Source organism: Drosophila elegans, unplaced genomic scaffold (genome assembly GCF_018152505.1).
Source record: "Drosophila elegans isolate 14027-0461.03 unplaced genomic scaffold, ASM1815250v1 contig_149, whole genome shotgun sequence".
Lineage (NCBI taxonomy): Eukaryota > Metazoa > Arthropoda > Insecta > Diptera > Drosophilidae > Drosophila > Drosophila elegans.
The window spans coordinates 6207501-6222881 of record NW_024545513.1 but is presented as its reverse complement, the minus strand read 5'-3'; the positions used below and the strand labels follow the sequence as shown (position 1 = coordinate 6222881).

At 39.5% G+C, this 15381-nt stretch overlaps 3 protein-coding genes across 5 annotated transcripts; 1 reads left to right on the top strand and 2 right to left on the bottom strand.

Moving 5' to 3' along the window:
• The first annotated feature begins 188 nt into the window (after positions 1 to 188).
• Positions 189 to 5178, top strand: LOC108141040 (serine hydroxymethyltransferase). The gene is made up of 4 exons (XM_017264173.2): positions 189 to 386; positions 478 to 689; positions 2961 to 3160; positions 3849 to 5178. The coding sequence occupies exons 2-4, from the start codon at positions 489 to 491 to the stop codon at positions 5053 to 5055; spliced, it is 1608 nt and encodes a 535-aa protein (XP_017119662.1). The 5' UTR covers positions 189 to 386; positions 478 to 488; the 3' UTR covers positions 5056 to 5178.
• LOC108141034 (modifier of mdg4) lies at positions 5163 to 12390 on the bottom strand. 3 transcript variants are annotated; one of them, XM_017264139.2, is made up of 5 exons: positions 11785 to 12390; positions 10428 to 11100; positions 9768 to 9998; positions 9552 to 9701; positions 5163 to 6312 (listed from the first exon to the last, which is right to left on the bottom strand). In XM_017264139.2, exons 1-5 carry the CDS (start codon positions 12052 to 12054, stop codon positions 5954 to 5956), a joined length of 1683 nt encoding a protein of 560 aa, XP_017119628.1. In that variant the 5' UTR covers positions 12055 to 12390; the 3' UTR covers positions 5163 to 5953. The 3 variants fall into 3 exon arrangements, with proteins under 3 accessions (XP_017119628.1, XP_017119639.1, XP_017119650.1); XM_017264150.2 differs by having other exon boundaries at positions 5163 to 6309; XM_017264161.2 differs by lacking the exon at positions 5163 to 6312 and adding an exon at positions 8439 to 8746.
• A 318-nt stretch (positions 12391 to 12708) lies between these two features.
• LOC108140658 (putative fatty acyl-CoA reductase CG5065) lies at positions 12709 to 15196 on the bottom strand. Its single transcript, XM_017263594.2, has 8 exons — positions 15072 to 15196; positions 14649 to 14934; positions 14352 to 14588; positions 14123 to 14232; positions 13683 to 14059; positions 13399 to 13469; positions 13212 to 13337; positions 12709 to 12969 (listed from the first exon to the last, which is right to left on the bottom strand). Exons 1-8 carry the CDS (start codon positions 15124 to 15126, stop codon positions 12747 to 12749), a joined length of 1485 nt encoding a protein of 494 aa, XP_017119083.1. The 5' UTR covers positions 15127 to 15196; the 3' UTR covers positions 12709 to 12746.
• Between the last annotated feature and the right edge of the window lie 185 nt (positions 15197 to 15381).

Here is a 15381-nt window from a genome sequence, read left to right as displayed (position 1 = left end):
CTTTTTGTTATTAAGCTCAGCTAAAATCTTAAAATTATAAAACAGACATAAAACCAAATTTGTTAAATACAACATTATTTTTAAAATAAAAGCTGTTTATTATTTGCGTTGCCAGACTGCCCGGAAAGCTTTTAATCGGACCAGTCCGGTCCGAGTGGTCAAACAGCTGATGTTACTTAACAAATATTGTTTACTTCGTAACACGTGTAAAAATCCGAATTTCGGATGCTGGCCAAGAGATAACGATAGTAGGCAGTGGAACTCTTGTTCGTCCTTATCAATAGGTTAGGGGTCAGGGGTTATCAATGACTTGATAAGCCAGGCCTTCTCCCATCGGCAGGGACGCTTGTTTTTTTTTGCGGCAGTTCTGATTCGAACGCAGCCATGTGAGTGTTAAGAAGTCCAAAATAAAATTCACATATTTTATTATAATTATATAATAATTTGGAATAACTTGCATTTAATATGATTTTCCAGACCTCAAAGTCATGCAGCAGTCGCGCTCTACACTGTCACAAAAGCTTCGGTTTTGCTTTAGCCGTGACCTGAACACCAAAGTTGGCAACCCGGTTAAACAGCTGAGCGGAGCTTCAACTCGCGTCGCCGCCAAAAATCAGGCCCAATCGCCAGTGGCATTATTCTCGCCGATCTTCAGACGATATTCGGACGGCAAACAAAGCACTTTAAAGGTGAGTGAGCCACAAAAAAAAAACCCTAAAACAAAAGTATAGTTAAGTTCGCGTTCAATTGAGTAAATTAAGGAGATCAAGAAGTGTTCACCCAAGTGATCCGCGTTTTATCTAGTGCTTCGGTTTTACATCGGGGTTTGTTTACCCAGTTTCTCTGCCATGTGCTTCGTTTTCTTGCTAACCATGTGTTTTCTTTTAAATTTCTACCCTTACCTGAAGTATTATAACTGTGGGAGGTAGTTTGCAGAGAGATGTGTATGTACCAACCCTTTAAAAGTTGAAAACAAGCTGAAAGTTGATAAAAACTATATTTATATCTTATAGCATTCATATTCAACGGTATTTATCAAAATATCTCAAATACATCCATTGATCTTTACGTAGATTGTTACTTTTTAATAAAATTTTAAAATCAAACTATACCAGGATTTTTCTGACGATTTAGAATTGAAAAGTTGAATATTGTTATCAACACAATGATTTGTATATTGTTTTTATACATAAAGATATGAAACCCCCAAGATTATAAAATTGGGTTGCACTACTATCAGTTCCCAAAATAGATACTGCTTTTGTAGTAAAATTGTAGAATCAATACAAATCGTTCCATCTAAGATAGGGTATCTAAAGCTTTGCTTTGCTAAGCTCGATTCTTTTTGATTAATGTTGTTGTTGTTATTTGGCAACCTTAGCCTTAAACTCGTTTTGAGGCCTACTCAAATTTCTTGGGTTTTCAGCCCTATCAAGAATTGTTTTTGTTATTCTCTTTTTCACTTGTTTACACATAAATATTGATATCGCTACAAAACAAAAAAACAAACAAATCTGGCACTGGTCATTAAGTCGAATTTCCACCGCCATTGGAAGTGTGTGTGGGTAGATAATAGGTGTGTACATATGTATACTAGCACATATTTTGCATTTTGCACTTGACTCGTGGTCATAAATTAGCATTCAATTTAAAGGGAATTGAATTTCCAGCTTCCAGTTTCAGCTTCAAAAATTCGTTTAAAGGCATCTGTTTTCTGTATTTAATTCATTTTTACCGTGAAGAACGGAGCGAAAGGTTTGAAATCTTCTAGTGTTTGTGAAAAAATCTAGAGAGAATTATTCTCAATTAAAAAACTGTGATTAAAGTTGCAAGGTTTACTTTTACTCTATTTCAAGGAAACCAAACTAAATAAAATAAGTTTGTTCCTACTATAAACTTTATAGCCAATGAAAAATTTAAATTAAAAACTTATAGAGAATCATACTAGAAAACAAAAATCGTATTTAAATCAATAGTTTTTCCAGATCTTATAGCTTATTTCCTTTTTTTTTATGAAGTTTCTGACCGTTAAAACTAACTTTTTGACTTCATTTAATTTAGCTAAGTTTTTATAGTGAATCAATGAAATGTTAATATTTTGTTAAATAAAACTGGAATTTTTACATCTTAAGCTTGTAAAACTTTTTATAAGGCTTCTGACCGATAAAACAATAATTTTTGAATTTCAATAATTAGCTCCACTAGCGAAAAGAATTAGATTCAAAAATTTTAATATTCTGTTGATCTTGCAAATTTTTAAATCTTGAGCTTGTTTTATATAAGGTTTTTTATAAGGTTCTATTAAAAAAAAATTAATTTTTTGCCTATTTGCTATTTTGACTATATAAACATATTCCCGATCTTTCCGAAGTACGTCAGCATTGAAATCGAAGGGGGCCCGCAGTGTCCTTATCGGCCACCAACTTGAACTCCCGACCCAGACGGACAGACTTGGTGATGTAGATTCGAGATAGTTGGGACGCAAATAGCTTCGCTCCCATCCATGGGGGGTATACTTTTCGAAAGCGAGAGAGATTGATGACCCAATGTCATGGGTGTTATATCACATGGGTGTGACATGGCCACTAATTTTTATTCGGCCAATCTAATCGATGGAATGCCCACCTCTCCAGTGGTTGCCATGGTGCATCCAAGGCTAATCTCCGCTTGGCGATAGCTACGCCCCGACACCAGCTTATCAATGGAACTTTTCCAATGCTATTTGAACCCATTGAACCTTTATTTACTTCTGATTTTTCGCAATTCTCTCGGCGGGGAACATAAATATTTTTGTTGTTTGTTGTTTCAAAATGAAATGAAAACATTACTGGCTGCGAATAGCTGACCAGACAGGCATCGCTTTTCCATAGCCCACACAAAGCCAACGATCGTCTTAGCGAACGCATCGCATTGCACTCCCAGAGTCTATTTTATACTATATATTCCCAATTCGCGAACAGAACATGGCTGATCAGAAGATGCTGCAAACCTCGCTGGAGGAGGGTGATCCCGAGTTGGCCAATCTGATCAAGAAGGAGAAGGAGCGCCAGCTGGAGGGTCTGGAGATGATTGCCAGCGAGAACTTCACCTCGGTGGCCGTCCTGGATTGCCTGAGCTCCTGCCTCACCAACAAGTACTCCGAGGGATATCCCGGCAAGCGGTGAGTGTAAATGATATCATAGAATATCATCATATAATAAATAATATAAACCCATCAGTGGGTTCCAAAAATATTTATATTAAGAGGGAAAAAGTTTAGATAATTAAAAAAAAAAATGCTTTAAAGTTAATTATTTATACAATTATTTCGTTACTATTATGAGCTATAATTCACCAGAACATTAATCCTGCAGTTGTTTTTATTTCATTTTGAAATGATCTCAGCAACAAAATAGTAATCAAATAAGATAAGGGATATTTGTTTCCTTATAAATTTGTTTGGAATAGTGTAATGAATAATGTTTTACAATAATTTTTTATAATTAAACTAAACCTAATCTCTGAGGATCTAAGAATTAAAATAATAGTCAAATATCATAAGGGACTTAAAAATAACATAACCCTATTAATTTATTAGGAATAGTCTTTTTTTAACTTCACCTAAGTTTTTTTTGATTTTATAAAATTAAAGTAATCCTCAGTTAATCTTTGATTATGCTTGATTAATTTATACGAATTTTTAATATTTATCACCCAAGCCCTAAGTTACGCTCAAATTTTTTAAAATAATTTGTTTTTAATTTTATTATAATTTAAATGAACCTCAAGTGATATTCTAGTATAGTTAATGCAAATAGCTAACTCACCTGATCCCCAAGTGATCCTGAACTAATTCCCCCGATTCGCAGGTACTATGGTGGCAACGAGTTCATCGACTGCGTGGAGCTTCTCGCCCAGAAACGTGGTCGCGAGCTGTTCAATCTGGAGGAGGACAAGTGGGGCGTTAATGTGCAGCCGTATTCCGGATCGCCGGCCAACTTGGCCGTCTATACGGGCGTTTGCCGACCCCATGACAGGATTATGGGTCTGGATCTGCCCGATGGTGGTCACCTGACCCACGGCTTCTTCACGCCCACCAAGAAGATATCGGCCACGTCGATCTTCTTCGAGAGCATGCCGTACAAGGTGAACCCGGAGACGGGAATCATCGACTACGACAAGTTGGCGGAGGCGGCGAAGACGTTCCGGCCGCAGATCATAATTGCCGGAATCTCGTGCTACTCGAGACTCCTGGACTACGCCCGATTCCGTCAGATATGCGATGATGTGGGCGCCTACCTGATGGCCGACATGGCCCATGTGTCGGGCATTGTGGCCGCCGGCTTGATCCCGTCACCATTCGAATACGCCGACATTGTGACCACCACGACGCACAAAACGCTGCGTGGTCCGCGTGCCGGAGTGATCTTCTTCCGCAAGGGAGTGCGCAGCACCAAGGCCAGTGGCGAGAAGGTGCTGTACGATCTGGAGGAGCGCATCAACCAGGCGGTCTTCCCTTCGTTGCAGGGTGGTCCGCACAACAATGCCGTGGCCGGCATTGCAACCGCCTTCAAGCAGGCCAAGAGTGCCGAATTCAAGAGCTACCAGGCGCAGGTCCTCCAGAACGCCAAGGTCCTGTGCGATGGCCTTATCGCACGCGGCTATCAGGTGGCCACTGGCGGCACCGACGTCCATCTGGTGCTGGTCGATGTGCGCAAGGCCGGACTGACCGGCGCCAAGGCGGAGTACATCCTGGAGGAGGTGGGCATTGCCTGCAATAAGAACACGGTGCCCGGGGATAAGTCAGCATTGAATCCGTCGGGCATTCGCCTGGGCACTCCTGCCTTGACCACTCGTGGTCTCGCCGAAAAGGACATGGAGCAGGTGGTGGCCTTCATCGATGCGGCGCTTAAGGTGGGCGCCCAGGCGGCCAAATTGGCCGGCAGTCCCAAGCTGGCCGATTACCACAAGACGCTGGCCGAGAACGTGGAGGTCAAGTCGCAGGTGGCGGAGATCCGCAAATCCGTGGCCCAGTTCAGCAGGAAGTTCCCATTGCCCGGCTTAAAGGATCTGTAGGTTGATCATCTTCTTTTTTTTTCAATACCTTTTTTATTGGTAACCTCGCCAAAAGAAACAACCTATGAACGAGTAAAATGGTAGTTAAGTCATTAAACACATTTCAATTCATACATATCATAACTATGGAGTTTTATTTTGGGGTGGATCGGATCGTATCGATATATGTTTTATACAGTAGCTGGAATATGTACACGTACTTAAGGAAATATTTTAACAAAAGAGAGGCATCAGTCGACCAAAAACTAAATAAATTGTTTTAAAAATATGCATCTTTTTAAAGCCTGAAATATTTAAATTCTAAGAAGAAAACTTTTTAGAAACTGTTCAGTCTGCTACTAAAAAAAGATAATAATTAGAAGTATAAACATTATAGAAGCTGAAAAGCGCAGTGAACAGAAAATCTAAGGGACAATAACAATTTTTTTTTTAATTATACATTTCATTAAATTAAAATATCTGCATTTTCGTGCTCTTCGTTTATCACCTAGCTTATCTTTGCAAATGGGGACCAAAAATATCGAAATTTTTGTTTATAGATACTAACTTACATCTCAGCTATAACATTTGTATTTAACAATAGTATTACTCTTCAGTTTGATCCTCAAGAGTTGGCTGGTTAAGATGGTTTCAATTCGCATGCCACAAATAGAATACAACAGAATATATAAGATACATATATTGTTTTTGCAACTGCACACAATATAGGAAGATGATCTTTGTGATGCTTATAAGACTGTTTTTTTCATCGCTAATCCAACAGAAATTGGTTTTTTTTCTGTTTCTCGACATGTGTGCTGGATTTTCTTAAATTGTGTTGGTAAATGCACGGCCAAAAGGCAGTATTTTGAGCACCTCTGACCCAATTGCACATGCACTCATCTCAATTAACTCAAAATCAATGGTCGGAATACTCGATCTTGGTGAATCCCTTGGTCGAGCAGCCCATTTCGCGATGGAATCGGGAATTGTGGGTGGACAGCGACCACTTGGTCTTGAAGCTCTTCATGCAGATGAAGCACTCGTGCTCCTTTCCCTGGATCTCCGAGTGCCTGGATGCAATGTGTCGTCGCAGGGCATTGACCGACTTCAGGTGCCGGCTGCAGAAGCTGCAGCTCAGTGGTGCGAGGCCGGTGTCCTGGGCGTTTTCCTCATCACTTCCTGGTGTCGCCGGTGCAGGTACTGGTGCAGTGCGTCCGCTTTCATGAGCTGCTGGTTGAACGGTAGGCTCAGCTCCCGGTTCCTGTTTCATTGCTACTGAAATAAGGAATAGTTGATTGTTAGAAATATTTTTTTAGCACATTTTTTAGGCATCACAAAATCAGAAACTTAATAATATAAATTAAGATGTTTGTGAATTTATTTATCGCTTATTAAAATATAACAATCAGTTCCTAAAAAAAATTATCTTTTAAATATATTAAGTCTTTTTCTAATAAAGCAAATAAAATCAATTTTAAAAAATATGCTTTGAAAGCGAATTACTACAATTTAAAAATGAAATTTAGAACAAGATAACTTTTTCTTAAAGCATGACCCATTTAGTATGGTTTTGAACTTTTTAAACAAACCCACTAAGAAATAAGTGAACATTTGAATGGTTTACATGTATTCATTTATTTTTTTGTTCTCCCTCTCTCTCTTTCGCTCTCTTTGTAGCTGTCTCTTTCTTTTTTCTGTATCTAGCAAAACGAATTAAATTGATTAATTTAGTTTCATTTCGTTGGTGTGTATAAGTCAATCTACATACACATTGCTTAGGTATAGTGTTTTTTTTTTTTTTTTGGGTGGAATTGGAATCTCCGATAATTATCGCTATAGTCGAGGCTGGACCATCCGGACTATGTGATGCCAGTGCCCAGTGCCCCGGATTGATCGGTTATCCCACCACTCCGGCCGTAATAACCCGATCGTATCGTTGATAAATTCTCTTTTTCCTTTGAGATCCTAAGCAAAAATGGGGATTATAATGGGTGGGTGGGTGTTTGTTTCGGTTTGTTATTGTAGTTTTCTGGACAACTACGGCCGAGGATGCAAACCGATACGATCCGAAACAACATTGGGCATTTAGAGATATAACATTTACTATATGTGTATACATAGATCAATATGTGGATCGATAAGTAATACGTATGAGTTGTTTCATTTAACTAGATTATCTTTAGTATGAATCCGTGTATGTGTTTTGAGTTTGTCTTAGAGAGGATTTCTACAGGTTTCGTTTCGTTTTTTGTTTTTTTTTTTTTTTTTTTTTTTTGTTTTCTTTTTCTTTTTGTTTTTGTTTTTTGGAAAATACTTTTAACTAATCCTAGCGTACACGCTATGACTTCCGTTTTCACTTGGCTCGTGTGGGCTACTCAACTAAGTTATATACCAAAAATACTAAACTATGTCTGATCGAATTTTCGGGGCTTAAACTAAACTACAACTAATTTAGCTAATTTACATTCAACTGCCAACGCTCTAATGCTGAACACAGATGGCCAAGAAGCGCGCTGGGTAACTGGGTTTTATCTTAATCGCATTAAAATTTGTACACAAGGGGGTATTTAGTTTTTGTTTTCTTTGTTTTTGTTTTCTGTGTTTTTAAGTTTGTTTTCTGAGCAAAGTACAGAGCTTAATCGGGATTTGGCGCTGCCACAGAAATCTCAAGATATTTAAGCATAGGTTTGTTTTGGTTTTTGGGGGGGTTGTCTTCTAAAGGTATGTTGTTAAGTCGCCTAGCTCTATATACAAAACTGAATGGTATCAGAGTTTTTTTTTTAGTTTTTAAGAAAGTAATACATGTTTTGGCTGTCTAAGAGCTAAAACAAAGTGATCATATCTTGGGTTACATTTAACTTAAAAAGTCTATAATCAACTTGATTCCTTGTGATCGGTATCGTATCACTCTATCTGAGCTATTAAGCACCCTAAGGGCTTTTCAATCTCTAAAGACGGGTGTGTGTCTGTTCGTGTGTGTGTGTGTGTATATACATAATGGTTGTGTCAATGGACTTTTAGGGCTTGTACTTTGCCATCTAGTTGATAAAGAAGTACCTAAAGCAAGTGGTGGACTAAAATACAAGTGGTACATGTACATTATACGTGGATACATGAAATGGCTTGGTCAACGACGGGATTACCAGCTCCACTCTCCGACTGACTGACTGACTGACTGACTTGACTTAGCGGCTATTCTAGGGTTATATATATATATATAGTAGTACTATATAAGGGGTAGGGTAAACATCGACTTGGTTGCCCAATGTAAGCTAAGTTTAACGCTCCGTAATTGTGTCTGCTTTGCATTTGAGTTGACAATTTTGGCTAGTTTGGATGGGAACACGGGGGAATGGGTGTTGATGTCTGTCTGGCTGGCTGGCTGGCTGGTTGGTTGGTTGTTTGGTTGCTTGGTTGGCTTCTCGCTAAGCTGGACGTTATTAACTATATCTCTCTCCCTTATCCATATATCTTTTCGGTCCGAGACTGATGAGCACGCATCAGTTCTCCGTCTTGATGGACACCTTCTGTTCGTGCGAGATGCGTATGTGCTCCCGCAGGCTGTACTTGTTCTTGAAATTCTTATTGCACAGGTCGCACTTGCGTGGCGGTTGTGGGGTATGTTGGGTGCGAATATGTCTCCAAAGATTAACCGTGGTTATAACCATTTTGCAAAACTGACATTCTGTCCACTTATTATTGGGCGAATCTAAAAATATACAGAAAATACGTACAATCAATATAACAGTCTCTATCGATCGATCGATTGCGCTTGCTTGCTTGCTTGCTTGCTCACTATTTGAATCTCTAATTTTCTAGAACACAATTATTTTTGGAGACATATTCGACAGCCACAACAACTAATAGATAAATAAATATAACATTGAACAAATGGAAGTAACCAAATCATTTAACTACAAAAGGGATAAAAAAAAGCACGCTGATTTTATGGTTTACACACAACCACTGAAGACATTAGCTTAACTTAAAGTAAAAGAAACTTAAATAGGTGAATTAAGAACTTAAAAAATAAACACAAGTTGTTAAATCTATCAATTCAAAGCACATCAAGAGAATTAAATAAAAGATTTCATAAATTCAGCCATTTGTTTAACAAAAGCTTGATTTTTTATTATGCTTTCTTTTTTCTAATCGTAACTGATTTGAATTGTTGCTATTTGAATTGAATAAATTTTAACTTTATAATGTCAATTTAATGTGTATTCGTATGCAAGTATTTTTCAATTCTTAACAGAGAAAAAAGTAATTAACGTTTTAAAAATCATTATGGATTTTCATGATCTTTATATATTAATTATGTTCGCAAATTACTCAGTTTATAGATATTTCTGATTAAGAGGAGGAATACAAATGGGTAAAACAGTTTAAAGAAATAATGAGTACAAAAGTAATTATACTTTCAAAAATGTTTTAAAAATTCAGTTAAAATTTGATGAAAGCCCATGGAATGTAAAATCTAATCATAAATCTATCTCTTAGAGGTGGCCACTCACCATTCGTCCCGCTGGCCTTGTTGTCAGATTGTTTGACCGGCGTCACAGACACCGTAGTCGAGGGACCCGTCGCACCGCCGCCACCCGCATCATCCATCACCTGGCCGGAACCCGCACCCCCCGTCCCGCTGGCGGTGCCCAGCAATCGAGCTAAGATTTTTTCAATAAATTAGATTATTTTTCATAACATATTATATATGACTCTGATTCACTCACTCATTTCAATTTCGGTGTTTTCCGCATCCGCCTGATACTTTTCCTCCATTTCGGATTCGGTGAGTATCTCGTATTCGGAAGAATACTGGGCCACATTCTGGGCCGCTCCGGTGGTGGCGTCCTGCGACGTTTGGGGCGTGGCTCCATCCGACAGGCGGTCATCCACCTCGCCCACAATATAGTCGGGTATGTCCATCTTGACGGCGCCGCGCAGGAAAGTCATCTCGGCAGCTAAATAAGGTTCATAAAAATACATTATTATTATTATTATTACTATTAAATTACATAAAAAATGGTTTTGTGGTCCCTATTTAGTAAAAAAAACATTGAATTGTGATGTTGTTTCAAGAGAAACAATATTGCTATCAATACAAAATTATAAAAATATCAAATATAAATAACATTTATAACAATTATTAAAAAATATTTTCATTAAGCTGTGAAGGAGGCTCTAAAAATAACATATTCAGGTGAGTCTGTATATATGTACCTAAGATAGTTATGGATAATTTTATATACATTAGTATTGGTTGGTTATAGCAACTTTCCGATCTTCTCCAGACTAACTTTAGAATTTACCAAGACAAATTCGAAGAAAACTCAGTTCTTATAACCACAAATGGGAGGCAGGCTCATTGCGCCAATCCTCTCCAGACTTACTTTTCACTATGGTCTGCTCATCCTTGACGGCATAGTCAACTGTTTCGGTGGTGTAGATGTTGTCGTCGTCGTCGGAGAAGGTGATCTTGCGCTTCTTCACCGAACTGGCCGCCGGCAGGGCCACCGCATTGGTGATGGTCAGGTGTTGCGTCTGCACGGGCGTCGTCTGCTGCTGCTGCTGCTGCTGTTGCTGGGATTGCTGCTGCTGCTGTTGCTGTTGCTGCTGCTGCGGGAGTGGTGCAGATTGCACTTGGATGTGCTGGATCTGGGTGGTTTGTACATGGTGATGCTGTTGCTGCTGCTGCTGCTGGACCTGCTGCAGCTGCTGTGCCGCTGCAGCGGCGGCTGCAACCACCTGCGATTGCACCTGGCTGGCGGTGGTTGCCTGCAGCAACGTAGCCGTGGGTATTTCGATGGTTTGCGTCGCGTTTTGCGCCTGGCCCACATTGGTCACCTGCTGCTGTTGCTGCTGCTGCTGCTGCTGTTGCTGCTGCTGCTCGTTGACCGCGCGAATGGTGCTCGGTATGGTCTTGATCAGCTTGTGCTCGCTGATCAGCGGCGCCACTGGCAGCTGTGGCTTCTCCTTCTCCTCGGCGGTAAGTCCCTGGACGGCCAGGAGTTCGGCCGTCTGCAGGAACGACTGCAACGCCTCCTGCTGCACATTGACTTCGCCCTGGAATAAAAAGATAATTGAGTTACTGGATTCAGCAGTGAAACATAGAATATACAAACAAAGTCATTCTAAAACCAAATACAAAAAGTGGGTTAGGCCAAAGGTATAGTTATAAAATAAAACTTCAAGAGTTACGGGAAATCTAAATGATATAGCACTAAAATAAACAAGCTAAACTGGCATAAAACTCTCTGTTTTGCCTTATAAATATCCAAAGAGTTTGAATCAAATCGAATTATTATAGTCCTATACAATTAAGAAGGGATATTTTAAGCAATGTAGTTATGATTACTATTGAAGGGTTTAATGACCTCTAAGCGGGCCCTTCACTTGTGAGGCTTCTTGAGTACACAGTTAATAAAAGGTTTATAAACCGAATAGTTAAGTCCTAAGATAAGTCTTTAAAAGAGCATGTTTTTTTTAAGTTTTGATAAAGTTAAACGTTAATATTACATAGTTTCCAAAGTAGTTATTGTTGTTTTAACGAATTCAGAAGGTTCTTTAGAGTTCTATTAAGATCGGATGACTATGTTCTATAACTATCTGACATAACTTGGATTTCCTTGGGAAGAGTAACAGGAAATTCGACACGATTGTATCTTATATCATTTTTTAATGATCTATTAAGACTTGATAACAAAATATAAACAAATGGGTTTTTTTTTCTCTTTTTTGTTAGCCCACCTGGTACATAAACTCGATGATCGAGTTGAGATCCTCAAACTTGATGAACTTAAATATAATGACTGGATGCGGATGGGGGTTCTCCTTGAAGATCTCCTTGAAGTACGACGAGCAGGACGAGAGGACGACCTTGTGGGCCTTGATCCTCCGTCCGTCCACGCACAGGCTGACGTCCACGAAGTCGTCGTTCAGCCGGTGGTTGTCCAAGGAGTATGTGAGGTGGCGCAGGTAGTTGTTCCACCGCAGCGAGTATTGCTGGGTGGTGGCCATCGCGGCGTCCTCTTTGGGTCCACCTATCCTCTCTCTCCCTCGCCCACTCCCTCCCTCTCCCCCTATTTCCAGTCCAATCCAATTAGCGGTTTCCCGGGGGCGGGGAACCAACCAACAATAAAAGTGACAAATTCGGAACTCCTCCGGGCTTTCGGCCTTTCCAACGATATGGCGATAAACGGTTCTCTTCCAGCGGATCCCGATCCCTGCCAATAAACGCGAGCGCGCTTCGTTTTGTCCGCTTTTACGGCGATTGTTTACGGCGCTTCTTGCACACACGGGTACGGATTTTTTTATATTCTATGCCAAACAAAAATATTATACGCCTCCATTTTGTTTTTTGCCAATTTCAGAGCAGCCCTGCGCGGCGCTGCCATCCGTGGTGCTGCCATCCGGACCGCTAGGTGGCGTGTTGTCAGGGCTGCCGGATGGGCAATGGAAATGGTGGGAAATTCAAAAATACATTTCTCTTACAATTATGTTAATGATAAGAAAAGACTGCAAAATTTACTTTTCAACGTTTTGATAAATGATGATGATTGTATTACAAGTGCAAGGGATAACCTAACTGATCAAATATAATAAATAAACAGAATTAAACCAATGCCAAAATATATATATTTTTTTTTTAACTCAAAAAAAAAACATTACAAATACAATCGAACTATGTTTAATGTATTTTAAGGGCTATGCTACCACAGGCTCACTAAAAATTTGAATATCAGGCGCAGCAGAAAGCTATAGACGATGCCTCGGCACAAAAAGTCCAGGACATAGAAGATTTTTACCCGGAAACGGGCGGCATTGCTGCTTTCGGGACTCTCCTTCAAAAGGAACTCCTTGGCGCCCCGAATCCCGTGCTGGAAAAATTCCGTGTAGTTGATATTTGCGTGCTGCATGAAGCCAAAGGTTGAACTAAAAATAAATAGTAGGTTAACTATTATTACAAATTTTTAAACTATTTACATATTTTCCTAACAGTATAATCAAATTTATATAAACAGTATTATTGTAGAACTTTAAAGTTATAATATATTTTCTATCTAACTATTATTGATATTTAAAGTTAAACCCTAAGGGTCTACTTCAATAAGTAATTAATGAAATGTTTGAAATGTTTATAGATTTTATAATTTGTATGGGCAAAAAGGACTTACACTTCATTGGCCGGAACTATATCGTGCAATGCCCGGAAATTGTTGTTCTGAAAATGCCACTCGGTCATTGCAAAAACTTGCAAGGCACTGAAGGCGGCGAAAATGCGACGTTGCAGCTTCATGAGGCTGGAAAATAATTAAAGGAAATTAAATGTATATATTAAACTACCTCCTAAAGTCCACTTACAAAGGTTTTTCATTATAGAGACGGAGCAATGTGTCCACAACCACTGCCATCAGAAGATGCATGGTGCAAAACTGAAAATATATAGGTATTGAATTAAAATTACTATTTTATAAGTCACTTGTAAAGATTCTATTAAGATTAAGACTCGCATTGAAAAAAATTGAATTCAAAATATCCATCTGATAATCCAGTAACATAATTTGAATTATTGATTTTCTCATGTTATATGATACTATACCATCACAATGGACTTTAAATAATAAGGAATTATTATTACAACATACCCGTACAAAGTGAAGAACCGGACAGGTGGTCATACCACCGCCGGGCAACCAAAGCGTTTTTTCGAAGGGATTCTTTCTGATGAAAGTCTTCCCGATTTCAATCACCTCGCCCATGGTAATGGGTGATATATTTGCCGTGGCACAGTTCACCACATATAGTTCACTATCCTTGTCCTTCGATTTAGACTCGCCGATGAATTTGTAAACCGAGGTGATCAGTGTACGGGCCACAATATCGGCGGGCACAAAATCGGCCACAATATTGGGATCACAGTTTTGGGAGCGCAGAATACCCACTCCACAGGCAACCAGGAGACCAGTGGGTCCATTGAAGTTATCCGCCCAACCAGGCATGGGTTCCTCAATTGTAGAGACCACTTGAATAGATATGGGAATCTATATTATATAATATAGATTTTACAGAAATTATTTAAGCTCACCAATCGACGGACGGAAGATAAAGATAGGCAGTCTATCCCTGTACTCATTGACCACCTGCTCAGCCAAACTTTTGGTAAAGGTGTACGTATTGGGCTGGAAATTACCGTATCTGAAATTTATATTATTCATATAATATAATGATTATGATTATCAAAATAGATAGTATTAAATCTGATAAACTAAAAACTAAAAATGGTATCGGTAGCAGTTTGAAATAGTAGTGCTCACTTAAGATTGAAGATATTAAGGGTCTCCTCGTCATAGGTCTCGGCCAATTTAATGGTGGTACGCCAGTCGGCCAGTGGCGGATACACCCGCTCCTCAACTTCCAGAACTCCCGGATTCGAATAAGTGGTGGACACATGGACAAAGGCTATAAGTTTACGCCACTCCAAAGCCAACTTGACTAGTTCGTGGGTGCCACGGGTGTTCAAGAGTATGGCGGTACTTAGAGCATCATCAAAACTAAACGGAAAACACCATATTTCAGAACCTTAAAGTGGAACCACTCGATTATAAACGTACCGCACACTGGCCGCCGAGTGATAGACGATGTTTACATTACGTAGCCGCTCCAGATCCGCATCACTAATGCCCAGACCCAACTGCTCCACATCTCCGGCGATCGCCACCAATTTGGATCGGGCATCGGGCTGTTCCCTACGCAACCGTTCATATAGCTTCGTCTCCCATTGAAGTTGCAGTCGTTCCTCAATAGACTGCCCCTTTTTGGGCCTCATAAGCACATAAATCCGACTCAGATTTGGACAGGAGCGCAAAAGTTTCTCTATCAAGGCTTTGCCCACGAAGCCTGAGATAAAAATAAAAAAAATTCAAAATAAGTTTTAAAACTTTCAAGCCCTAAACTCAGATGATAAGCTTAAAAAAAATTTCATTTCCACTTTTGAGGGTAGGTATATAGACGACAAAAATAATAATGATACCCACCCGAGGCGCCTGTGACAAAGATTTCCAGATCCTTGAAAGCTTCCGATATAGTCATTGTGGTAGAGGTTTGAGTTTCATATACCACACCGCACGTATCGCTGTTCCAAGAGGTTCTGTGCGAAGTACGGCTGACTCAAGGCGGGAATATTCAAATACGGCCAATCACTTTGTTGACCTTTGATTGAAAGGGATCACACTGCTGAATATTCGGAATAGGATTACTTTGTAATTGCGGAGTAAGATACCCTGTAAACGAATTTCTTTTTTTGGGTGCCTTTAAGGGGAATATACAATTTGAAGATGTAGAACC